This window comes from Hirundo rustica, unplaced genomic scaffold (assembly GCF_015227805.2).
Source record: "Hirundo rustica isolate bHirRus1 unplaced genomic scaffold, bHirRus1.pri.v3 scaffold_198_arrow_ctg1, whole genome shotgun sequence".
In the NCBI taxonomy this organism is placed as follows: domain Eukaryota; kingdom Metazoa; phylum Chordata; class Aves; order Passeriformes; family Hirundinidae; genus Hirundo; species Hirundo rustica.
In genome coordinates this window covers 43439-67698 of record NW_026690265.1, presented here as the reverse complement: position 1 = coordinate 67698, position 24260 = coordinate 43439, and the positions used below count along the sequence as shown (strand labels likewise).

Sequence of the window (24260 nt, the reverse complement as noted above, 5' to 3'; positions counted from 1 at the left end):
CAAATCCCCCCCGGCCCCTCCCGGGACCCTCGCATCGCAAACAGCCCCAAACCCCCCCGAAATCGCCCCAAACTCGCGGCGCGCCGGGACCGGATCCACCCGCGGGCGGCGGCGCTTTGAAGTGGCGGCCCCGGGATCCCCCCGGGACCCCTCCCCACATCCCCGACCCCCCCCAAACCCCCCCAAACCCCCCAGACCTCCCCCCGCCCCCTCCCGGATTCTCCGCGGGCGCCGGCGCCGCTTCGTGCGCGGAGCTGCGGCTCCAGTGGAGGGATCCTGTGGGGTCCCGGGCACCGATGGACCCCCGCGCCCCACAGAGGGGCTGGAGAGACCCCCGCGCCCCACAGAGGGGCTGGAGAGACCCTCGCGCCCCACAGAGGGGCTGGAGAGACCCCCGCGCCCCATAGGGGTACTGGAGAGACCCCCGCGCCCCACAGGGGTACTGGAGAGACCCCTGCGCCCTACAGAGGGGCTGGAGAGACCCCCGCGCCCCACAGAGGGGCTGGAGAGACCCCCGCGCCCCATAGGGGTACTGGAGAGACCCCCGCGCCCCACAGAGGGGCTGGAGAGACCCCCGCGCCCCATAGGGGTACTGGAGAGACCCCCGTGCCCCACAGAGGGGCTGGAGAGACCCCCGTGCCCTACAGAGGGGCTGGAGAGACCCCCGCGCCCCACAGAGGGACTGGAGAGACTCCCGTGCCCTACAGAGGGGCTGGAGAGACCCCCGCGCCCCATAGGGGTACTGGAGAGACCCCCGCGCCCCACAGAGGGGCTGGAGAGACCCCCGCGCCCCATAGGGGTACTGGAGAGACCCCCGTGCCCCACAGAGGGGCTGGAGAGACCCCCGTGCCCTACAGAGGGGCTGGAGAGACCCCCGCGCCCCACAGAGGGACTGGAGAGACTCCCGCGCTCCACAGAGAGGCTGGAGAGACCCCCGCGCCCCATAGATGGTCGGGATGGAGCCCCCCATACCACACACAGGGCCCCCCCCCGGGCCCTATAGATGCTCTGCATGCCCCCCCTCAGCGCCCCATAGAGGGGCTCTATAGGCCCGCGCTGTTTACGCTGTTAATGACGATCCATTAATTATCAATTAATGATTATTAATTACTCCCCGCCGCCGCCGTTCGTTCTGGGCGCGGGGCGGTGCCTATAGAGGGACCTATGGGGGGGCTATGGGGGGATCTATGGGGTCTGTGAGGGGCTATAGGAGCTGTGTGGGGCAATGGGGGGATCTGTGGGGGCTCTATGGGGCTATGGGGGGCTCTATGGGGCTATGGGGGGGGATCTGTGGGGGGCCTGTCCATCCTCCAGACCCCCAAACCACCCCATAGACCCCCAGTCTCCTCCTGTAGATCCCAAACCCTCCTCTCGCCCCCTCTCGGCCCCCCCGATCGCGGCGGATCAAAGCGGCCCCATTGATCCCGGGATCGATCGGGGCCGGGGGCTCGGGGGGCTCCGGGGGGCTCGGGGGGTCCGGGGGGGCCGGGGGGGCTCCGGGGTGAGGGGGGGTCTTTGGGGGGGGGCGGTCTGGGCTCGCTGCCATCGCCGCGGGTCATGAAACAACGAGGCCGCGCGGGCGGTAATTGGGGTCATGAATAATTAATATGGGGCGGGGGAGGGGCCGTGGGAACGGGGGGAGGGTTCGGGGGGGCTGGGGGGGCGTTGGGGGTCTGTGGGGGCGTTTGAGGGGCTTTAGAGGTGTTCTGGGGAGGGGCTCGGGGTCTGTAGGGGTTTGGGGGGGTCTATGGGGGAGTTGGGTGGGGTGTGGGGGTCCGGGGGGGCTTAGGGGTCTATAGGGGGCTTGTGGGTGTTTGAAGGGTGTGGGGTGGGGGTTTAGGGGATGTCTGGGGCTCTGCGTGTTTAAGGGGGGGTGATAAGGGCCGTGTCTGTAGGGGGGTTATGGGGGGGCGTTTAAGGGGTCGGGGGTGTCCATATAGGGGATCTGTGTCTATAGGGGATCCCTGTGTGTGTGTTTAAGGGGTCTGTGTCTATAGAGGATCTGTCTATGGGGGATCTCTGTGTGTATAAGGGATATCTGTGTTCATATAGGGGATCTCTGTGTGTATAAGGGATATCCATGCCCCTATAGGGGATCTCTGTGTGTATAAGGGATATCCATGCCCCTATAGGGGATCTCTGTGTGTATAAGGGCTCCCCGTGCCCTATAGGTGCTTTCCGTGCCCGGCGGTGGCCGCGGGCCCCAATTCCCAGCGCGGGTCGTTAACGCGGCGCGATAAAAAAACCCCAAACCCACTTGAAAAGCGGCGAATCCCGAAATCCCAAATAACGAGGAACCGGCGCCGCAGCCGGGGGGCACCGGGGGGAGGGGTGGGGGACGGGGGGGGGGAAGGGCGGTGGGGGGAGGGGAAATCCCTCCCTGCGCCCCTGAATGCGCCCCTAAAGCTGAGCCTCTGTCCATAAATCACCCCCTACCCACCCTGTGCCCCTATGAACTCACCCCAAACACAGCTTGGAACCCCATGATCTTCACCCGCCCCCCGAAATCTGCTCCCACGCCCTCAAAGCCCCCCTGGACCCCCAAACCCTCCTAAATCCCTCCCACTCCCCAAATCCCCTGCCCCACAGGTGTGACCCCTCTGCCATGGACTGCACCTGTGTGTCCGACCTGCTCCTCACGGCTCCGGTGCCGGCGCTCTGGACCCCAGGTACCCCCGGGACCCCTGGCAGGGAGGGGGCACATCTGGGCCACATCTGGGGCACCCCACCAGGGTCACGGACACACCTGGGCCACAGCTGGGCCACATCTGGGGCACCCCACCAGGGTCACGGACACACCTGGGACACACCTGGGCCACACCTGGGGGACCCCACCAGGGTCATGGACACACACGCTGTCCCCTCAGTGTCTGCGTTCCCCGAGCGGGCGCGGGAGGGGACACCGATGATGTCACAGTGACAGTGTCACCCCGATGACGTCACGCGGATGACGTCACACCGACGGCGTCCCCGCAGGGTTCGCCTTCCCCGAGTGGGCCTACAAGGCGGAGTCGAGCCCCGGCTCGCGGCAGATCCAGCTGTGGCACTTCATCCTGGAGCTGCTGCGGCAGGAGCAGTACCGCGAGGTCATCGCCTGGCAGGGCGACTACGGCGAGTTCGTCATCAAGGACCCCGACGAGGTGGCGCGGCTGTGGGGGGTGCGCAAGTGCAAGCCCCACATGAACTACGACAAGCTCAGCCGCGCCCTCAGGTCAGGGGGAGCCCAAAGCCCCGGGCCCGGGACCCCCGGAGTCACCCCGGGGACACTGCGGATACCGGGGGGAACACCGGGGGGGAGACAAGATGGCCTCTAATCCCTGTCCTGGGGACCCCCGGAGCCACCCCGGGACCCCCCAGGGGTGCTGGGGAACACTGGGGGGGGGGGGTGGGGGTCTCTGGGGGGACCCGGGCAGGTCCAGGGGGCGTTGGGGTGGGCGATACCCGCGGGAGCGGGCACAGCGGGAATCGGCACCGCGGGCACTGGGTGAACTGGGGCGGTTCTGGGGGCGCCGCGGGGGTCCCAGCGAGGCCGCGCCCCCTCCCCAGGTATTACTACAACAAGCGGATCCTGCACAAGACAAAGGGGAAGCGCTTCACGTACAAGTTCAACTTCAGCAAGGTGGTGCTGGTGAATTACCCGCTCCTGGAATTAGGGGGGGGGGCTCCGCTGCTGCTGACCCCCGGGCCCTGCCCCGCCGCCACCCCCGGCCCCGAGTGCGCCCCCATTACCCCCGAGGTACGGCGGGGGGAAAAGAGGGGAGGGGGCTTCTGTGGGGGCCGCCCCCGAGGTGCTGGGGGGAACCGCGGGGGAGCTCTGAGTGAGATACGAGGGGAATTTGGGGAGGGGGCTTCAGTCGCAGCCGCTCCCGAGGTACAGAGGGGTAACTGGGGGGGGTCTTCGTTTGGAGTAATCTCTGGGATGCGGAAGGGAATTGGGGAGGGGTCTCCAGTCACAGCCAGCCAAGGCATTGGGGTGAAACTGGGGGGGCTCTGAGTGAGAATTGGGGAGGGGTTTGCACCTGGAGCCACCCCCGCGGTACCGGGGAACACAGGGAGGGTCTCCCATAGACCCCTCCCCAAATTCAGCTCCCTCCTACCCCCCAGACGCTGCAGTCACTGTTCTGCGCCCCCCGCCCCACCGACCCCCCCGGGCGGCCCCCCGTCTTCGAGAGACCCCCCGAGACCCCCGAGAAGCTGCGGCTGGAGGCGGCCGTGCCCTTCCTTGGCTCCGGTGAGGGGGGGCCGCGACCCCCAAAATGGGAGGGGACACAGGGATGGGACCCCCAAACAGGACCACGAAATGGGGGGCGACACCAGGAATGGGATCCTGAAACAGGAAAAGGACCCCCAAAATAGGGACCCCCAAAATGGGCGGGGGCCCCGGGAAGGGGGACCCCAAAACGGGCAGGGACCCCCGGGCGGGAAGGGGACCCCCGAAACGGGGACCCCCAAGACGGGCGGGGACCCAGGGGAACGGGACCCCATGGACAGGACCGAGACCCCCAAAATGGGTCAGGGATCCCTAAAACATCCTCCCCAAATCCAGTGCGGGTCCCCAAACACATCGGGGGACACCCCCCAGTCCCACCGAACGATCCCCCCCGAGGGAGCCCGCGCCCCCCTGAAGCCCCCTCCCCACTTCCCGCAGGTCTCTCGGGGTACTCGAAGGCTCCGGCGCTTTTGGGGGGGGCGGGCTACGGGCGGCCCCCCCTCCCCGAATACCCCTGGGGGTGGGGGTCGTACCTGCCGGGGGCGCTGCCGCTGCCCCCCCCCGCCAAGCTGCCCCCCCCCGCCGCGCTCTACCCCCCCCCCGTTTTACCTGCCGCCCCCTCCCCCCGCAGCCCCCGCGCCCCCCGCGCCCCCCCACACCGGGGGGGGGGCGGGGGCGGTGGGGGAGGGCTCGGACTCGGAGCTGGAGGTGACGGATGGGGGGGGGGCGAGCTCGGGGGACGAGGCCGAGACCCCCCCCCCGGCCCAGAGCCCCTCCCCACCGCAGCCCCCCGTCCGCGGGAAGGGCCCCACACGCACCTGAGAGACCCCGCGTGGGGGGGGCCCCACATCCAGCCCCGACCGCCCCAAAATTGGGGGGGGGGAGTGTGTGCCACATCCGGCTCCGGGCCCCTGTAAATTGGGGGGGGGGGGGGTGTCCCATGTGCGACCCTGATTCCCCCTAAATTGGGGGGGGGTTTCCGATCCAGGCCTGAGCCCCCCCTCACAACCCAGCGGGGAACAAACACAGGCTGGACCAAGGCCGGTTCCCCCCCGCCCCCCAAATCACGGGGGGGGCCTCTCCCCGCCACCTCCCCCTTTTCCCAAGCTGATTTTGGGGAGGGGGCGACTTTGTGCCCTCCCCCTTTTTAAGTCCCCCATTGGAAGTGCAATATGGTTGTGCCCCCCCTCCGTGCCCCCCCCCCCGCTTGTGTCGTTGTGATGGAGGAACAAGCCCCCTCCCAAAAAGACCCCTCCCCAAATTCCTGTGGCCTCCCCCTGTAAATACCCCCCCACTCTGCCGCCCCCCCCAGCGGCTGCTCAAGCAATAAAAGACCCCTCGCTCGGCCTCGTTTTATTTGGGGGGGGTGGTCGTGGCGTGGAGGGGCTCCTGGCAGGTTGGGGAGGGGTCCCCACTGTGCCCCCCCCAAAAAAAACCCCAGTAGAACAGAAGCAACATTGGCTTTATTTGAATTTCCTGAAATTCTTTGGTTTTCCACCCAAACTGGAGGGGGCGGAAGCGGCGGGGGGAGTTTTTTGGGGCCACCCCCAAATATAAATTTATGTACATCACCCCCCAGCACTAAAATGGGGCAGGAGTCTCCCCCCATATAAATTCATATAAAATCGCAGCAAATATATAAAACCAGAACAAACAGCGCGGGTGGGGCACGGGGGGGGGCACCCCCCTAGCGGGATGTGGGGGGACGCCCCCACCCCAAAATAAAAGTGGGGGGGCGTGGGGAACCCCCTCCCCACAAACATCGGGCTCGGTGTTTGTCGCCCTCCGGTGGCGCCTCCTGGTACTGCGGCCCCGAATTGAGAGGGAGTCGCCAATTCTCCTGTGGGGGGAAAAGGGGTCAGAGGGGGCGAGGCGAGACCCCTGGAGCCCCCAAATTCCCGCGGGCGCCTCCTCACCTGCCCTCATGTGAAGAGGCCGCGCTTGGCCAGGAAGAGCTGCCAATAATGGTCCTCGATTTCCTGGGCGGGATTGATTGGGGAGGGTCCTCACACGCACTTTTGGAGGAGGGGGCAAGAACCCCCCTCAAGACCCCTCCTCCCCCTCCAGACCCCTCGAGCTCCACCAGGGGGTCCAGACGCCCCTTTCTGTGTGGGGCAGAGACCCCCAAACCCCTCGTTATGGGTTGGGGGGGGTCTCACTCCTGCTTTTGGGGAGGGCAGCAGTCCCCCACAGCTCCCACGAACCCCCAGAACCACGCCCCGGACCCCCCCAAACACCCACCCACCTTCCGAATTCCGCATTAGGACCCTCCCTGCGCCCCCCCTCACCTTGAGCCCCCTCAGGGACTCCTCCAGTGCTCCCAGTTCAGCCCCCAGCCAGGCTGCTGGGCCGGGGGGGAGCCCCAGCCGGGGCGGGGGGCTCTGCTCGGGACCCCCTCCTTCGGGCAGCCCCCCCGGAGCCCCCCAGGGGCCGTTGGGGGACCCCCCTGCGAGAGATTGAAAGGGGGAGAGGGCTGTCACATACTGAAAGTTCAGAACCGCCCCCCCACCCGCACCCCCCTCCAAATTTCTGTGACCCCCCCCTTCTCTCTTTTTCTTGTCCCCCTCCCCTTTTTTTACCCCCCCTTCCTCGAGCACCCCAGATTTCGGTGCCCCCCTCCCCCTTGCCCCCCCAGGCCCCCCCACACCTGCGGCCCCCCCCCCCGGGGCGCTCCCCGTCGCTCTCGGCCCCATCCCCCGCGTGTCTCCGCTCCTGCTCGGGGGGGGCCGCGCCGGGACCCCCCCCCCAGATCCTGCTCGGGGGGCGGGGGCTCCTCGCCGGGCTCGCCCCCCGCCCGCAGCAGCCGCCGCAGCGCCGCCACTGGGGCACGGGAAGGGGGGGGCGCTTAGGAGAGAGCTGGGAGGGGATGGGGAGTGTCTGGGGCAGGGAGTGGGGGGGTCTGCGCAGGATTTGGGGTGTTTGGGGAGGTCTGCGCGGGATTTGGGGTGTTTGGGTGGGATGTTTGTGGTGTTTGGGGAGATCTGGGTGTGATTTTGGGGTTTTTGGGGATGTTTGTGTGGGATTTGGGGTGTTTGGGGAGATCTGCGTGGGATGTTTGGGACAGTTCTGGTCGTTTTTGGGGGGGTTCACAGGGAGGTCAGGCGGGGGTCCCAGGTGACTTGGGGGGGTCTCACCTCTCTGCAGGGCGGCGTCCGCCAGTCCACCCCCCTCGGGGCCGCGGGGGGGTCTGGGGAGCGCCCCCAGCCCCCCGCTCTCGGCCTCGCGTTTCTCGGGGGGGCCCCCGAACTCGGTGCCTTCCACAGCCCCGTCTTTCTCCCGCTCTGGGGGGGGAACACGGCCTGAGACCCACCATGGGATACCCCAGAAAAGCCCCCCGGGATCCCAAACCCACCCCTGGGACCCCCAAATTACCCTAAAACCCCCAAGGATGCTCATCCCTCCCAGACCCTCCAAATGGGGACCCCTAGGATCCCCCAGACCCCTCCCTGAGACCCCTTAAACCCCGACACTCCCCCAAACCTCCCTGCGGCCCCCAAACCCCCCCGGACCCTCCACTCACCATCCAGGGGCAGCGGCTCCTTCAGGGGCCCCCCCCCATTTTCAGAGGGGTCCCGGTAACTGTGGAGGTGGGGAGGGTCAGCCAAGAGACCCCAGAATTCCCCCCAGAGTCGCCCCTGGTTATCCAGGGAGACTGGGGGGGGCTTTGGGGGGCTGGGAGTAGCTCAGGAGGTGGGTCTGGGGTGTTGGGGGGGGTTCTGGGTGGGTTTTTGGGGTGTTTGGGGGGTTGTACTCACTCCAGCTGACCCTGGGGGCTGTGTGCCCCCCCAGCCCGCGCAGCCTTGGCCCGGTGGGACCCCGGCAGTTTGAGGGACCCCGCGGTGTCGCTGATGATGCTGCACCAGCTGGGGGGGTCGGGGGTTCAGGACCCCCAAACTCCCCCAGGGATGCCCAAACCCCCACCTCCAGACCTCTTAATATCCCCCAGGGATGCACAACCCCTCTGCCAGGACCCCCCAAATAACTGCAGGACCCCCCAAACCGCCCAACCACCCTTCCAAGACCCCCAAAATCCACCCAGGGACCCTCCACCCTCCCACCAGAATCCCCCAGACTCTCCCAGGACCCCTCAAAAACCTCTCCCAGAACACCCAAACCCACTCCAAGACACCCAACCCCCCCCCCAGGGCCCCCCCAGAGCCGCCCCCTCTCACTTTTTCCTGTCGGAGACACTCTGAGCCACCAGCTCATAAATCTGAGCCCCGTTTTCCCAGCTGATGATGACATAAAAGGCCTTGTGGTCTGCAGGGAAGGGACATTTGGGTGGTCAGGGGGTTCCCTGCGCTGGGATCTCCCCAAAAACCAGCCCAGGATCCCCAAAACTGAGCCTCGAGTGGCCCAGAGTGAGCCCCAGGTCCTCAAATCAGCCACAGAGGACCCCAAATAAGCCCCAAGTGCCTCGAAATCAACACCTACACCCCAAGAACAATCCCCAAAACCAACCCCTACAGCCCCAAACCAAGCCCTCAGTGTCCCCAAAGGAGCCCAAACCAAACTGGGCCCCCCTACACTGACTTCTGTACCCCAACACCGAGGTGAGCAACCCCAAATCGAGACAAGCACCCCTAAAACAAACCCTGCACCCCCAAAGCAGCCCCTACACGCCCCAAACCGCCCTCCTACATCCCCAAACCAAACCCCGAGTGCTGCCAAAGGAGCCCAAACAGAGCCAGACTCCCCCAAACCGAGGTGAGCCCCCTGAGAACGGCGCCCCGGACCTGTGGCCACCTCCCTGGTCATGGCCGAGCGCAGGCGGATGACCGGGCTCAGCATCTGCTTCCCGTCGGGGGCGGGGGCCAGCGTGCGGCTGTGGCAGCGCAGCACCAGCCGCTCCTCCTGCCGCTGCAGCAGCACCAGCAGATCGTCCAGGAGCAGCACCTGCACCTCTGCGGGGTCCCCGAAACCAGGGGCAGTCGGTCGGGCGTTCGCAGGCACACCCCGGGTTTCGGGGCCCCCCCCGAAATCTGCTCACCCACAGCTTTGTCGCGGGTGACGCGCCAGGTCAGCGGCCCCTCGTGCACCAGCGTGCGCTTGGTGATGTCGGTGTTCTGGGGGGATTTGGGGATTTTTTTGGGAGGGCTTTTAGGGGTTTGCTGGGCTCAGGGAGGCGCTTAGTGCGAAAGGGGCCCTCCATGCACCAGGGTGAGTTTAGGGATGTTGGTGCTCTGCAGGAATTTAAGGGGAGTTTGGGGGGTGGTTGGGATTGGGAGGGGGCAGCGAGAGGTTTGGAAGAGATTTGAGGTGATTTTGGGGTGATTTGGGGGAGGTTTGGGGGCGATTGGGGTGTCATTGTGAACCAGGTTATGCTTGATGATGTTGTGGAGAACTGGGGAGGTCAAAGGAGTCTGGAGGGATCAGAGAGGGGATTTGGGAGGAATTTGAGACAGGATTTGTGGGGATGTGGCGGGGGGTCACGGGGATTTGGGAGGGATCCAGACTGTGCATTTGGGGGTCCTGGGACCCCCCCCACCTTGAACTCGCTCAGCAGGGGATCCGTGCTCTGCTTCAGGTTGGAGAGGTCAAGGCGCCGCTGGTAATCCTTGAGCTTCTGCGGGGGCACGGGGGGATTCTGGGGCATCCCGGGGGGGCTTTGGGGGTCCCAAGAGGTTTGGGAGGACTGGGGGGGATTTTGGGACCCCGCAGAGGGAGAATTTGGGGATCCCGGCGGGAATCCGGGAGGTTTTTGGCGCCCTCTGCGGGTGAAGGGGGGGCATTACAGGCCCAGCTGAATGAGGGGTCCGCGGAGGATTTGGGGGGTGCTGGGGGGCTCTGGGGGGCCTTGGAGCGCCCGAAAGGGTTTGTGAAAAACAAGGGAGAAGTTTCTGGGGGAATCTGGGGGGTTCCCAGTGAAGATTTTGGGGGGTCCAGGGGGGTCCGAGGCTGTCTGAGGCACTGGCATCCTCTGCAGGTGAAGGCGGGGTACTGCAGGTGGGGGTTCTGCCGCGGATTTGGGGCATTCTCGGGGGGTCACAGGGGTTTTGCGGGGATATTGGGGGGGTCCTACCATGAGGTTCTCCATGTCCCGGACCTCCTGGTTGACGTGGTTGAGGATCTGGCGGCAGCACTCGGCCGCTTGCTCCACCTTGGCCCGCTCGGCTGCGGCTTCTGAGGGGGATTTTGAGGGGTTTGGGGGTTCAGAATCTGTTTTTTCCGGGGTTCAGGTGTTCTTGGGGGTTCGGGGGCCCCCTCACCTGTGCATTTGGTGATGCTGAGCAGCAGCAGGGGGTACTTGGTGAGTCGCTGCATCTCCGTGGGAATGATGTCCTTGAGCTGCAGCCGCCGGCACCGGGGGCGGCTCTCTGCCTCCTAGGGGTCCCAGATAGATTTGGGGGGGTCCCGAAGGGTTTTGGGTACCGGGGAGGTATTTTTGGGGTCCCTCAGAGGGTGTTTTTGGGGGTCCCCAGGAGTGTTTTTGGGGTACCCGGATGAACTTATTAAACCTCATGTCCTTGATCTGATCACTCCAAGCCCCCTCTGAACCCCTCAAATTCCCCCGTAAATACCCCCAGATGCCCCGTAAATTTGGGGCGATGCTCAGAGTGTATTTATGGGGTCCCCAAGGGTATTTCTACGGGTCCTGGGGCATGTTTTTTCTGTGCCAGGGGGTGTTTTTGGGGAACCTGAGTGACCTGATTAAGCCTGTCCTTATGCTAGCCCTGAAAATCCCCCCTTTAACCCCCCAAAAATTTTGGGGCGCCCGTGGGGCGTTTCTGGGGTGTCTCGGGGGAATTTGGGGTACCTGGATAAACTGGTTGAACCTGGTGTCCTTCCTCTGCTTGGCCTTGAGCTGCTCCAGGGCGAAGCTCTGGCGGCTGCAGAACCGTGCTGAGATCTTCTGGAACCAACTGCCCTCGGTGCCCTCAAACTGGGGGGAGCCAAGGGGGCCCCCATATCTCGGGGTGACCCCAAAATCATCGGTGAGACCCCCAAGATCATTGGGGCACCCCCGGAACATGTGTGAGACCCCCCCCTGCAATCACAGGTGGGACCCCAGACTCAAAACAGGGGCTCCCCTCACTCCCACGGATCCCCAGACCCTCAAAGGCCTCCGTGAGCCCCTCCATTTCCGCCCTGAGATCCCCAGGCCCTCCCAGGCCCCCCAAAACCCTCCTGAGTCTCCCCAGGCCCGCCAGTCTCCCCCTCACCAGCAGCACATTCCTGATCTCCGTGGTGACAGACCCAAGACCCCTCAGGGTGACCCCTGCCCAGGTACCCCCCCCCCATTTCCCCAGGACACCCCCGACGCCCCCCAAAACCCACCCTGGCCAGCAGCACGTCCCCAATCTCGGCAATGATGAAGCCGCTCTCCTCCCGCAGCTTCTTGAGGCTGTCAAGGAACAAGGCTGGGACAGCACAAGGCAGGGGTCACACTCTTTCAAAAAAACCCCCAAAATTCCCCCAGGGGACCCCCCGGGACCTCCCCGGCTCACTGTGAACTTCCACGAGGTCCTCGAGGCTCGGGAAGATGTTGGAAAGCTCCTGCTCGTCGAAGAATCCCTCGCGGAGCATGGGCTGGTAGAAGAGCTCCAGCAGCACGCGCAGCATCCGCACGTGGGCGTGCTCCGTCAGGAACAGCTCTGCAAAGGGGGGTTTGGGGGGGCTTGGGTGCTCCTGAGGGGTTGGGGGGGTCCTGAAGGGCGATGGTGGGGGTCTCAGGGGAGTTTGGGGGGGATTTGGGCAGCTCCAGAAACACCTGCAGCATCCAGACATCTGCATGTTCTGTGAGGAACAGGGGGCTTGGGGGCTTTTGGGGGGTCCTGAGGGATTTAGGGGCTTCTGGAGGGTTCCTGAGAGACTCTGGGAGGCTGTCAGAGGGAGTTTGGGCATCCCAGGGGAGAATTAAGGAGCTCCATCAGGTCCCGCATCTCTGTCGGGGGGGATTTAGGGGTCCCTGGAGAGTTTCTGTGGGTGCCGAGTTGATGTTTTGGGTCAGTTTTGGGGTTCTCCTCCGTGCTGATGACTCCTTGGCCCTGCATCTCGTCTGGGATGACAAGGAGGGGGATCTGGGGGCGTTTCAGGGCCCTGGTGGGTTTTAGGGGGATGCAGCAGGGCTGTTTGGGCAGGGTTTGGGGGTCCCCTCACCGTTGATGACCTCCTGGCGCCGCACCTCGCGCTGGGGCAGCCTGAGGAGGGCGTCGGGGGCCGCGAGCTCCCGCCAGGCCGGCGGCTCCTGCTCCAGCTCCGGCTCCAGGCGCGCCACAGCCTCCTCAGGCTGCCGAGGCAGAAAGGGCGGGGGGTCCCCCCCTCCGGGCCCCCCCGGCTCCAGGCTGGGGCAGGAAAAACGGGAGGGGGTCAGGGATTTAGGGGGGAGGTGCTGGGTACCCCCTCTCCCAGCAAAAATTCCATAGGAGGGGTCCTGAGGAGACACCCTCCCCCCCTCTCAAAACCCCATGGGGGTGTCCCGGAGTGACCCCTCCCATTGCAAACCCCGGGGGACGTCCTGCAGTGACAGCCCCGCCCCCCAAATCCCCAACCGGGGGGGTCCCACCCCAAATCCCAAACCGGGGGCGGGGTTTAACACTGATCCTGGGTTTCTTTCCCCTCAAACTCCAAAGTGGGGAGGGGGTCCTCCTCCCCAGACCCCTCCCCCCGACCTACGTGGGGGGGGGTCCCTGCAGGTCGACGTTGCTGCGGGAGCGGGGGGGCAGCTGGCGCCCCCCCCCCAGTTTTTGGGAGCGGCGTCGCTCGGGCACCCGGAGGCTCTCAGAGCGCCCCAATCTCCCGGGAATCCTGAGGGGGGGCCCCAAAAAAGCACAAGGAAGGGAGGGGGGGGCACAGACAGGACGAGGACAGACACAGGGGGAGGCATGCAAGAGAAGGGGAGGGGAAGAGGGTGAGTGATTTTTGGGGGGGCGGAGGTCCATGCAGGGGTGGGGGGAGTACTTAGCTGGTTAATTTGGGCAGGGGGCAACGCCAAGCCCCCCCCGGGGTCATGCAAGGGGGGGGGTCACCAACCTGAGGCGGCGTCTGGGGAGAAAATTAATTTGGGGGGCGGTCCCGGCTCCCAAAAGCACCCAGGGAGGGATAATTTGATGCAGGGTTAATGGGGGTGGCTTGGGGCGGGGGGGGTCAGAGCTCCCAACAGCCCCGGGGGGTGAATTTTGAGGGTGGTTTAACTGTGGGGGTGTTCATTTGGGTGAGGGGTTGCATTTTGGGGGAGGTGTTAATCTGGGGGGGGTATTTAGGGGATTAATTTTGATAGGGGGCTAATTTGGAGAGAACTTTAATTTGGAAACAGGGTCAAAGTTTGTGGGGGGGCTAATTTACTGGAATTAATTTTGGTGGGGGGATAATTTGGGGAGGAGGTTACCTTGGGCGGGACGTTTGGGTTGGGGGGGACACACCCTAATTTGGGGGGGGGTGGGTGTCTCACACACCTCTCACTCTCGGTTCCCTCCTCCACTGGGTGCTGCTCTCCAGATGGAGGCTCCAGGGGGGGTTCCCCCAATTCCAAGGGTCCTGGGGGGTCTGTCCCTGGATGGAAGGGGAGTTTAGGATGAGGGACTGTGGGAATAAGACCCCCACCCCCCGAGAAGAGCCCCCCCTCACCTGCTTCAGCCTCGGTGCTGTCTCCGCCCGGGGGTGGCACGGTGATGGCCAGGCCTAGCGGGGGGTCGGGGGTCCCACCTGTGCCCCCCCCACCACGGGGGGGGCGGGAAGAGCCCCCCTCAACACGCTCAGCCCCCCTCGGGCCTCTCCGTTCAGGGTGGGGGGGCTTTTCGGCTGAGGGGGAAGGGGGGGTGTCAGGGGAAGCCTCCCAAGGCTCCCCCCAGAATCTCCGGGGAGTGACCCCTCCCTGAAAACTGGGGACCTCTGTGTTCAGAGGGTGTATGGGGGGGGCTTAATGGGGCAGGGAGGAGTTGTGGCAGGTTAACGGGGACTGTTAGGCCTCCTTGGGGGCTCATTGGGGTGGGAGGGGTCAGCGGCCAGGCATTAATGGGGTGGGGGTCCCATGAGGGAGGCCGAGTCGCTTGGGGTATGGGGGACAAATGGGGTGGGGGTCCGGGGGTACCTTCGCCCTCGGGGCCTTTGCTTTGCCTGAACTCAGCACCTACAAAACAAAATGTGGGGCGGGGGGGGCAAAAAGGGACACAGTGGGGTCCTGCAGAAGGTGGGGAGGCACCCTCCCCCCCCACTAGCCCCCCACTCACTGTGGGTGTCACGACCCCAAAGAGCAGCCCCGGGGAGGCTGAACCCCTTCCAGGCCTTTCCCTGGGGCTCCTTCCCAGAAATCTGTAGGAAAAGGTGGGGGGTCAGCAGGGGTCTGGGGGGGGGGTCGGGGCTGTCTGGGGGAATGGGGGGGCAGGGTCTCACCTTTTTACGGAAGAAGTTGGATTTGGATTTTTTGGCGTCACCTGCCTTGGTTCTCACCCCCAGGAACTTCATGTAGGTGACGATGGCACCAAAGATGACGGAGCTGAGGAGGAGAGTTTGGAGGAGTTCTGAGGGGATCTGGGGGTCTGGGGGGGCCCCCCAAAACGTACCCAAAAGCCCTCGAGTGTTCCCAGCCCCCCAGGAACCCCCCGTCACCTTTTTTCCTCATCAGAAGAGATGGTGAGGCTGTGGAGAGAGAGAAGTGTGATTCCCAAATCCTATCTGAGACTCCCGAAATGCCCCCAATCCCACCAGGGACACCCCCTAAATCTCATCAGGCCCCTCCAGATCTCACCTGAGACCAGTCCAAATCCATGGATTTGGGGAGTTTACAGAAGTTTAGGGAACAGTTATGCACTTTCAGGGGCTGGTTCCATGGATTTGGGGGTTTTTACAAGGATTTGGGGGGTGGTACGTGGCCTTGGGGCTGGATAATGCTAATTTAGGAGCGGCGCCATGAGTCGGGGGTGGTTCCACGGATTTGGGGCGGTCCGATGGATTTGGGGGCGTTCCGGGCGGCTCGAACGCGCGGTTAGGGAGGGATTCATGAGTATTTTGGGAAGCCTTTCCCGTGGATTCCAGCGGGATTTCAGCACCGTGGGGAGGAGATCCACAGATCCAGGGGGGGTGCGGGAATGCAGGGGGACACCCCATGGATTCTGAGGGGGGTTCAGCCAGCACAGAGCCCCCTCCCCACTCACTGCATCTCCTCGAGCCGGGCCAGGAGCTGCTCCGCCAGCTGCTTCTCCTTGGATTCGCATCCCGAGGGATCCCGGGCCCGGCTCCACTCCAGCTCTGACAGCTCCTGCTCTCCCGGCGTCATCCCCATCAACCGCTTCGACCTGGGGAGGACAACACCGAGCGTTTGGATCCCTGACCTTGCCCCAAAATTAGCCCTCCAAGCCCCCCACTCAAGACCTGAAGTCTTCCAGCTGCCGGGAAATCTCTGGCTCCTGGAAATTCTGGATGTCCTGCAGGAATCGTCGCTGGGTCTCCTCTGACAGCAGCTCCGGGCGGGTCCGTTCTGAAGGCGAGGCGGCAGTAGAGACCCCTCCCCACTTAGCCGCTCCCCCGTGAGGCGTTCTGGGGGTCCCCAAAACCACCCCAGCTTTGGGAGCTTGGGGAGTTTCCAGCCCCGGCAGCATTTCCAGCAGAGTTTTGGGAAGGGTTGGGGCGGCGGGGCGGGAGGGGGTGGTCGCCTCCCCCCCAAAAGAGGAGGGAGTTGGGGGGGGTCTAACGACTCCTCGGGCTGTCACTCACCCAGTTCAAACTGGACGTGGTGTGGGATGGGCACTCGCAGGAGCTGTCAGAGATGGGGGGAGGGGGATCAGGATTTGGGGGAGCATTCCTGGGGTGGGGAGGGGTCTGGGGGGGTTCTCACTCCTGTCTTGTCCAGGAACAAGTGGCAGAATTCCAGGAATTGCTTCCTGCCCTCCTTGTGGTTCATCCTCCGCATCATGTCCACGTGCAGGTAGCAGAGCTGGGGGAGGGGGAGATGGGGTGACCCGCCCCACAAAGTCCAACCGGCCCCCCCCCACCCAAACCTTCATCCTTCCTCTATTTTACCTCAGCTCCAGCCCCTGCCAGCGGGGAGGGGGGAACAGAGACAAGAGGTTACTCCAAAGGTGCAGCCTCCCACCCTTGGGAAATTTCACCGTCAGGAACCCCCCCGGATTTTAGGGGGTTTCTGGGAGGTCTGGTAGCCCCCTTCCCATCTCACCACGGGGCAGGAGTCGAACTGGAGCACGACGTGCTGCAGGAAGGCCATGAGGGACAGCGGGTGCTGCCGCAGCACCTCCAGGCTCTGGAATTGGCTGTTCTGCTCCTCGGGGGTCTGGGGAGGGGTTGTGGGGGGGGTGAGCGGTCAGGATTTGTTGGGGGGAAACCCGGGGGATTCCCGCAGGGATCCCTCCTACACTCACGGGCTCGATGTCATTCTCGAAGTCCTCGTCCTCGGCGCCGATGATGGCAGCGGCCGAGGGGCCTCGGGCACCCGCGCAGGGGGGCTTGGGGGGAAGGAGGGGAGGATTTGGGAGCCCTGGGGGATGTTGGTGGGGTCCTCCAGACTTCCCGGGACATCCTCAGGATTCCCAACCCTGAGACCCCCTTGATCCCCAGAGCTCCAGGCACCCCAAGACCCCTGAGACCCAGAGGACTCCCCCAGTCTCGGGGGGACCCCGAGACGCCGGTGACCCCAAGACTGAGACTCCAGGATGCCAGAAACCCCCAGACCCCCAAGACTCCCAGGACCCCCTCAGAACCCCTGGGACCCTCAGACGTCTGAAATCCTGCGATCTCGGGACCCCCGGGACTTTAAAACCCCACACCCCTGAGCCCCCCAAAACAGCGGAGCCCCCCCCAAGGCCCTGCGACCCCCGGGACTCCCAAGACTCCGGGCCTCCCCCATGACCGCGGGATCTCGGGGGAGGCCCGGAACTCCCAGGGGTGGAGGACACCGCTCACCCCATTAAAACCCTCCTCCGGCTCCATCCTGCTCACGGGGGCGGGGCTCGTCCTGTGAGGAGTTTGAGGGGAGGGTCTCAGGATTTGGGGGGGGGTCTCCGGGGTTGGGGGGGGTTTCTCCGCCCACCCTGCGGTTTTGGGGAGGGGTCGCGGGTGGGGAGAGAGCGGCGCCGCGCTCAAAGCGGCTCCCGTGCCGCACAAAGGGCCACATTCAGAACGGGGCGGGGCGAGGGGCACCAGGGCGGACCCCCCAAAAAACCCCTTTGGGATGGGGGACCCACGTGGGAAGTCGGGGTGCGATCCCGGGCGGTGAAGAAGAACTTCGGGGGCACTTTGGGGGGTTGAGTGGGAGTTTGGGGATGACCCAGGGGCCCCCCGCCCAACCCCCCACCCCCCCGTACCTGTTTCCGCGCTGGAGAAGCGATCCAGGAAATGGGGGGGGGGTGGGCGGAGTCCAACGGGGGGGCGGGTCGGGGGTGTTGGGGGTGTTTTGGGGTGAGGGGGGCGCGGGGGAGGACGGAAAAAGGCGTTTCCCGGGCGGACACAAAGCGCGGCCCCGGCGGTGTCGGAGCGGCCGGAGCTTCCTGCAGGAAGTGAGGTGGGGCCGCGGCCCCCCGGCGACACACGAGTCCCCCGGCGACACACGGACCCCCACCCCAGGGACCCCCGGGTGACCCACGGGCCCCACTCAGTTCCCTCACGGGGTGCGGCCCACGGAACCCCCCACGAGGTGTGACCCACAGATCCACCCCGACGGGCTCCTGACTCCGATGTCCACGAAACACCCACGACTCCGGGACCCATGAGACCACTGGGAAACCCCCAGACCCAAACCTTGACGCCCCAAACCCCTGAGACTCCAGGACCCCTGAGACCGCCCAAAGCCAAACCATGACATCCCAGTAATGAGATCCCCAGATCCCTGAGAGTCCAGACTCAAATCCCAACAACCCAACACTGAGACCCTCAATTCCCCAGGCCCCCTGCCCCCTAATCCCCCCTTGTGCGGTGTAAGGGGGGGCGGGCCCCCGCCATTTCCCTCCCCTCGGGGCACTGGGGCGAATCTCCTGCAGAGCCTGGGCAGATGCAGCTGATGGCGGCCGCTCCCCAAATCCAAGGGGCTGCCCCAAAACAGGGGGTCCCGAGCCCCCTCCTCATCCTCAGCTTCCTCCTCCTCCTCCCAGGTATTGCTGGGGGGTGGAGGGGGGGAAGCTGGGTAGTAGGGTTTGGGTCTAGGGGTTTTGGGGACCTCAGGGTTTGAGTTTCCATCTGGAGGGTTTTCTGGGGGGAGGTTCTGGGGTTTGTGTCTGGGGGGTCAGGAGTTCCAGGGTCTGAGGGCTTGGGTCAGAAGCTCCTAGGGATCTCAGGGCGTGGGTCTGGGGCTTCAGGAGTTCCAGTGTCTCCACATTTGGGTCTGGGGGTTTCAGAGTTTCCAGGGTCTCATTTCTGGGGTTTCAGAGTTTGGGGGGGGCAGGTCTCAGGGCTCCTTAGGGTCTAATTTCTGGGGTGTCGGGTTTTGGATTGGGGTGTTTCAGGACTTCCGGAGGTCTCAGGGTTTGGGTCTGGGGATCTTGGGGGTCCCACCTGTGGCCACCCCTCCTGCCTGTAACAACAGGTCCCCATTACCTGTTACCTATGACCATGGGGACTGCTGAACCCAGGAGGGGGTCTCTGGGGGACCCCAAAATCAGTGGGTTCTTTCCCCCAGCCACCTGTGCCAGCATGTCTCCTGGGACCCCTCCCTGGCACTTCCTGTCCCCAGAGAGAACTGAAACTGGGTGGGGCAGGGCCAGGGGGCCTGCGGGGAGCCCCTGGTGGTGCCGCAGGGTCCCTGTGTGAGACCCCTTCCACCCGTGGGAGGGCTGCAGTGATCCCCTGTATGAGACCTCACCCACAGGGGGTCTGTGGTCTGCAGGGTCCCCCAGCAGGCTCACTGCCCCTCAAGAATCCACAATTGTCCTCCTCAGGTTCCATAAGTGAGACTTTCACCCACAGCAGGGCTGGCTGCAGCAACCCCCCAGTGTCACCCATGGGGTTCCTGTGTGAGACCTTCACCCATGGGGGTCCCAGCTGTCCGCACTGAGCCCCCAGCAGGGTCATCGCTTCTCGATGAGCCCCCTTTGTCCCCACAGGTTCCATGTGCCAGGACCACACCTACTCGACTTCTCCCCCACGCTTGGAGACAACAACCTCCCTGGTTGTGAACGTCACCTCTACCTGCAACACCTCGGTGTACGTGTTTGCCGGACCCACCTCCCGCTCCGGAGCTCTCGGGGCGCCCCTGACCCTCGAGTGCCGCTTCAAGGCACCGCAGGATGCCCAGGTCACCTGGCTCCAGGTGTGTCCCCGGGGCTACCTGGATGAAACCTGGACCTGCAGGTGGCCCCAGGAAGTGCTGGTTCTGGGCATGGGTCGTGAGGTTGATCAGAACAAGCCCGGTCTTTCCACCCTGAGGTTCCAGCACCTGGAGCACAACCACAGCGGGCTCTACTTCTGCCGGGTGGAGGTCGGTGGCTTGATGGCACAGTCCTGCGGGACTTTTGTGAGGGTTGATGGTGAGTGTGGGTCTCGGGAGGTCTGGGGGAAGTTTTGGGGATCTGGCTGACCCACCCGGTTTGGCAGAGCCCATGCCAGTGCCGTTCCTGAATCTGAGGGACGCCACCAAGAACCGGATCCTGACGGCGCAGGGAGTGCTGCTGCTGCTCTGTGCTGCGGGGCCGGGGCTGCTCCTGCTCTTCAGGGTGAGGAGGGGGCAAGACAGGGAATCCCCACCCTTCATTCTGGTCCTGGTGTCCCTGATGTTTCAGTCCTGACAACCCTAATTCCTCCTGGTACCCATAAATCCCCTTCCAGGTATCCCTAAATATCCCATGCCGCCCTTAATTCCCCCCCTGGCCCCCCCTGTTTCCCCTCAGATACCCCCAGTTCCCCCCCAGCACCCCCAATCCCCTTTGATTCCTCCCCATTCCCCCAGCTGCCCCTCAAAACCCCCTGTACCTGATTTTTCTCCCCCACAGAAGCGCTGGGCTAATGAGCGGCTCCTCCAGCCCAAGAAAATCTCCATTGAGGAGGAAAATCTTTATGAGGTGACGTGGGGGAGAGGCTCTGAGCCCCCCAGAGAAGGGGCGGGGGGGGTGTTCATCACCCCCAAATCAAACCCCCCACCCCAATTTCCCTCTCTGCAGGGCCTGAACCTAGATGAGTGCTCTATGTATGAGGACATTTCCCGGGGGGTGCAGCCCACCTACCAGGATGTGGGGACCCTCGCCACCACTGACAGCCTCCTGGAGAAGCCTTAAAGCACCCCCTGAACAAGGGTGTGATCCCAAAGGACCCCTCCCCAAGCCCCTGTGTGCCCCCCACCCACCCACCCACCCACCCAAGGCTTTGCTTCGGTAACTCAAGGCTGTGCTGACCCCCCCAAAAAATAAAGCTAGTGAGGGTCTGGGGGGTACTGGGGGACCCTCCCCTTGCCTGGAGCTGATAAATCAGTAATAAATCATCCATGAACCTTGAATAAGTTGTAAACCAATAATGAGCATGAGACCTCAATTTTCCCCCATTATCCCCAATTCCCCCCCATTTATCCCCAATTCCCCCCCATTTTATTGCATTATCCCCAGTTTCCCCCTCACTGTACCCCATTATCCCCTTTCCCCATTGTCCAAAATTTCCCACATTTTATCCTATTTTCCCCCACTTTCTCTCAATGTTTCCCATTACCGCCAGGTCCCCCTGTTCTACCCCATTAACCCCAGTTTGCTCTTTTCCCACAATTTCCATTTTCTGTCAAATTTCTGTAAAATTTCCTCCCAATTTTCCCTTGTTATTCCTAATTTTAATCCACTATGTCCCATTTTCCCTCCATTATCCCCATTTCCACTCACTATCCCTATTTCCCCTCTTTATCCCCATTTTCCCCCTTTATGTTCCATTCTCCTCCCATTTTACCCCACTATCGCCATTTCTCCCCCATTACTCCAAACGCACCCCATTTCCCTCCATTTTACTGCCCGGTTTTTGCTGTTTTCTCTCACTTTCACCCACTATTCCCAACTTCCCCGACTCTTCCCTCAGACCCGCCCCCACCTTCCCCTCACGGAGGCCCCGCCCCTCCCTCGCAGCTCTAACTTTTCCCGCCCTTGAACCCTCGGCCAATCAGCGCCTGAGTGCTGGGGCCCCGCGGGCCAATGGGAGCGAAGCATGGGAGAATTCAAACGATCCCTGGAGCCTAACGGCCACCTGCGCGTGAGGGGGCGCGGTCTCGGGGCAGGTGGGGCAGTTAAGGGGAAATTGGGAAAAATGGGGGGGAGTCGGGGAGCATTGGGAGCCCTGGGGCATCCTAAGGGGCCATGTGGGTCCTAGAAAGGAATGGGGGGCTCAGGGGGGAGATCTGAGGGGTTGGACTGGGGCCTGAGGGCCCTTCGGGGCTGTGGGGATAATGAGGGATATCTGAGGGGAAGGGGGGGCCCTGAGGGGGAAACTGAGGTGGAATTGGGGGGTCCTGAGAGTACCAAGACGTTCCATGGAGGGGGGGGAATGAAGATCCTGGGGGGCACCTGAGGGAGAGAACTCCTCAAAAACCTCCCTTTTCCCAGCTTTTTCTCAGCTGCCACTGGCACGATGAGCCAGCACCAGGCGGTCCTGGGGGCGCCCCTGCAACGAAACCACCGCCCCCTCCCCATTCCCGCCTGCTCCAAATCCAAACGCCTCAGGACCAAACGGGAACGCAACGCAGCCAAATTCGGCGCAAAGATCCCCTTGAGGGGCTCCCGGCGGGGTCCCACCATTCCCCCTCGCTGGCTGCAGCCTCCCCCGTGGGCTGGTGGTCTCTTTTTGGGGAGCCCCTTGGGGCCCCCCAAACCTGTGGTGATCACCCAGAACCGGCTGTGCCACCGTGGCCTCTTCAACCACAAGGTCAAATCTCTTGATGTCCGGCGCCTGCTGACCCCCGGCCCTGGTGGGGATGCTCCCCACCCCACTCCCCCAGTTGAGGAGGGGGACATCGGAGGGGTCCCAGCTGAGGCGCTGAAGGATCTGGTGGCGAGTCTGGCCTCGCTGCTGGGGAGTTTTGGGGCGTTTCCGGGGCGGGAGTTGGTGCGCGAGCGGCGCCGGAGCCTCATGGCTGTGCTCAGGAGGCACCGACGGGGACCCCCAGACCTGGGGGTTTTCCTGGCACACCGAACCCCAGCCCAAGCCTCAGGTACTGCCCCCGCCCCAAGGGGAGGAGAGGGCACCAGAAACCCCTGCTACTCCAAATCAAGTGTTGTCTCCAGCAGGTCAGAAGAGCCCCCGGGCCCCCCAGCAAGAGGAGAGGTCAGAAGTGCCAGAACAAGCAGTCAATTTGGGGGGGTGGGAGGTGGGAGACCCCCCTGCCAGGACTCCCAGCCCACTTCGTCATGTCAATACAGTGAGTGCCCCAAAAAGTGCCCTAAAAGGACTTTAAAACTGCCCCCATAATATTCCAAAAGTGCCCTAGAGTTGTTCCCAAAGTATCCCAAAATCTACCCTAAAGTTTTCCTCCCCTCTCCTCGCAGCCGCCACCGCCCCCCTGCACCCCCAGCCCCATATTCGGAGACCCCAGAAAGCGAGAGGTGAGTCTGGAATTTGGGGGGGGGGGGAGGTTCCCACCCTGTTTTTGGGGTGTCACGGGGGGTTTATTGACCCCTCTCCTCACCCCCAGAACCCTTTTTCATGGAGCTCAGTCGAGGATGAGGAGGATGAGACCCCCGGGGGGCCCACCCACACATGGGGTGCTCCTGGGGGGCTCCTGCCAGCACCCTTTTGGAGGCCCCCACAGCCTCCCCAGAAGGATGAGGGGGAGGATGAAGGCTGGACCCCCATCACTGCCCCGGCCTTCAGCCCAGATGCTCCACCCTGGGGACCCCCCCCAATGCAGAGACACCCGTGGGCCCCCCCATGCCCCCAGATGCCCTCAGACCCCAAAAATCTGGAGAACTGGGACCCCCTGGGACCCCTCCAGGTCCCCCTGGAATGCCCAAAGACCCCCCTGGGATTCCACAGACCCACTCCAAACCCCCCCCAGACTCCTCTGGGAACTCTCAAACCCCACCCGAGCTCCCCCCACCCCCCCCCAGACCCTCCCGGACCCCCCAAATCTGGAGCCCAGAACCCCACAAGGCCTCCCTGGACCCCCTCAGACCCCTCTGGGATGCCGCAAATACCTCCAGACTGCCGTGGGACCCCAGACCAGAGCTACCCAGCTCAGAGCTACCCAGAGCTGCCCTGGACCACCCCAGACCCCCCAGAACTCCCCAACTGTGGAACCTGGAGGCTCCCAGGGCCCTACTGGATGCCCCGAGACCCCTGTGGGACGCCCCAGATGCCCCTAGACCCCTCTGGGAATCCCCTGACCCCCCCACAGCTCCCCCAGACCCACCCAGATTCTCCCGGAGCCCCCAGCTCTGGAACCCGGAGCCACCCTGGGATCCCCCGGCCCCGCCCCGACCACCCAGGGATCCCCCCAGACGCTCGCGGGACCCCCGACCCTGGGGCCCGCAACCCCCCGGAGCCCCCCAGAACACGGAACCGTCACGATGCTGCTGTCGCCGGCTCTGTCGCGACACAGCCCAGCGCGACCCGCCCTGTCGCCAAACCGTCCGCTGCGACCCCCTCTGTCCCGACACTTTCCGTCGCGCCCAGCCCCGCCCCGTCCCTCTCTGTCGCGACCAGCCTCGTCGAGCCCCCCCCCACTGCTGCCACCAGCCCCCGAAGCGCCGGCGCCCGGAATGGGGAGGGGTCGCGGGCGGAGCCTGGGGGGGCCCCAGGGACAGCCCCCCCTCACCCCTCCGCCCACCGGGCTGCAGGTGCCCCTGCAGGGGGCTCTGCTGCGGGGGGAGTTTGAGATGAGGAGGGGGCTGTGATGGGGGGACCTTGCTGTGCGTGCCCCACCCCTCAATAAAGGCGGTTTGTTCAAGCTGTGGGGGTCCTGCTGTTCTTTCGGCTCCCCTGGGCCCCTGTTGACCCCAAATTCCCTGGAGCCCCCCAATTTCTCTAGAGATCCCCCCAAGCCCTCCTCAGGTCTGCCTGCCCCACGCCCCCAGCCCGGGCTCCGGCCCCAGCCCTGTCCCACGCCCCCAGCCCGGGCCGGGATCCTCCCCCTGGCCCGGCGCGTCCCGAACCCAGCTCCTTTGGCCCCGGCCCGGGCTCCGCCCCGAGTCCGGCCCCACGCACC

The 24260-nt window shown here is 64.4% G+C and overlaps 4 protein-coding genes and 1 long non-coding RNA gene across 7 annotated transcripts; 3 read left to right on the top strand and 2 right to left on the bottom strand.

Moving 5' to 3' along the window:
- The first annotated feature begins 2594 nt into the window (after positions 1-2594).
- Positions 2595-5540, top strand: ERFL (ETS repressor factor like). Its single transcript, XM_040053811.1, has 6 exons — positions 2595-2669; positions 2977-3211; positions 3547-3736; positions 4105-4231; positions 4649-4812; positions 5523-5540. The coding sequence occupies exons 1-6, from the start codon at positions 2606-2608 to the stop codon at positions 5538-5540; spliced, it is 798 nt and encodes a 265-aa protein (XP_039909745.1). The 5' UTR covers positions 2595-2605.
- A 115-nt stretch (positions 5541-5655) lies between these two features.
- On the bottom strand, positions 5656-6655 carry LOC120747773 (uncharacterized). Its single transcript, XR_005699195.2, has 3 exons — positions 6499-6655; positions 6127-6189; positions 5656-6050 (listed from the first exon to the last, which is right to left on the bottom strand). It is a non-coding gene; the product is annotated as an uncharacterized LOC120747773 (long non-coding RNA).
- A 31-nt stretch (positions 6656-6686) lies between these two features.
- ARHGEF1 (Rho guanine nucleotide exchange factor 1) lies at positions 6687-17474 on the bottom strand. Its single transcript, XM_058424352.1, has 30 exons — positions 17467-17474; positions 17066-17117; positions 16525-16608; positions 16323-16436; positions 15984-16082; positions 15863-15905; positions 15521-15626; positions 15304-15444; positions 14759-14788; positions 14543-14645; positions 14380-14461; positions 14241-14279; positions 13778-13951; positions 13606-13702; positions 12827-12958; positions 12311-12495; positions 11659-11805; positions 11489-11571; positions 10968-11093; positions 10420-10534; positions 10233-10333; positions 9699-9776; positions 9201-9276; positions 8947-9114; positions 8383-8470; positions 7966-8073; positions 7731-7789; positions 7345-7491; positions 6949-7030; positions 6687-6693 (listed from the first exon to the last, which is right to left on the bottom strand). Exons 2-30 carry the CDS (start codon positions 17090-17092, stop codon positions 6687-6689), a joined length of 2841 nt encoding a protein of 946 aa, XP_058280335.1. The 5' UTR covers positions 17093-17117; positions 17467-17474.
- A 128-nt stretch (positions 17475-17602) lies between these two features.
- On the top strand, positions 17603-20421 carry CD79A (CD79a molecule). 3 transcript variants are annotated; one of them, XM_040053816.2, is made up of 6 exons: positions 18118-18249; positions 19198-19297; positions 19445-19620; positions 19688-19806; positions 20083-20151; positions 20251-20421. In XM_040053816.2, the coding sequence occupies exons 1-6, from the start codon at positions 18150-18152 to the stop codon at positions 20362-20364; spliced, it is 678 nt and encodes a 225-aa protein (XP_039909750.1). In that variant the 5' UTR covers positions 18118-18149; the 3' UTR covers positions 20365-20421. The 3 variants fall into 3 exon arrangements, with proteins under 3 accessions (XP_039909749.1, XP_039909750.1, XP_039909748.1); XM_040053815.2 differs by lacking the exon at positions 18118-18249 and adding an exon at positions 17603-17663 and having other exon boundaries at positions 19198-19620; XM_040053814.2 differs by having other exon boundaries at positions 19198-19620.
- Positions 20422-21289: 868 nt separating this feature from the next.
- Positions 21290-23930, top strand: LOC120747774 (basic proline-rich protein-like). The gene is made up of 5 exons (XM_040053817.1): positions 21290-21338; positions 21664-22268; positions 22345-22475; positions 22603-22659; positions 22749-23930. The coding sequence occupies exons 2-5, from the start codon at positions 21689-21691 to the stop codon at positions 23928-23930; spliced, it is 1950 nt and encodes a 649-aa protein (XP_039909751.1). The 5' UTR covers positions 21290-21338; positions 21664-21688.
- Positions 23931-24260: the final 330 nt, after the last annotated feature.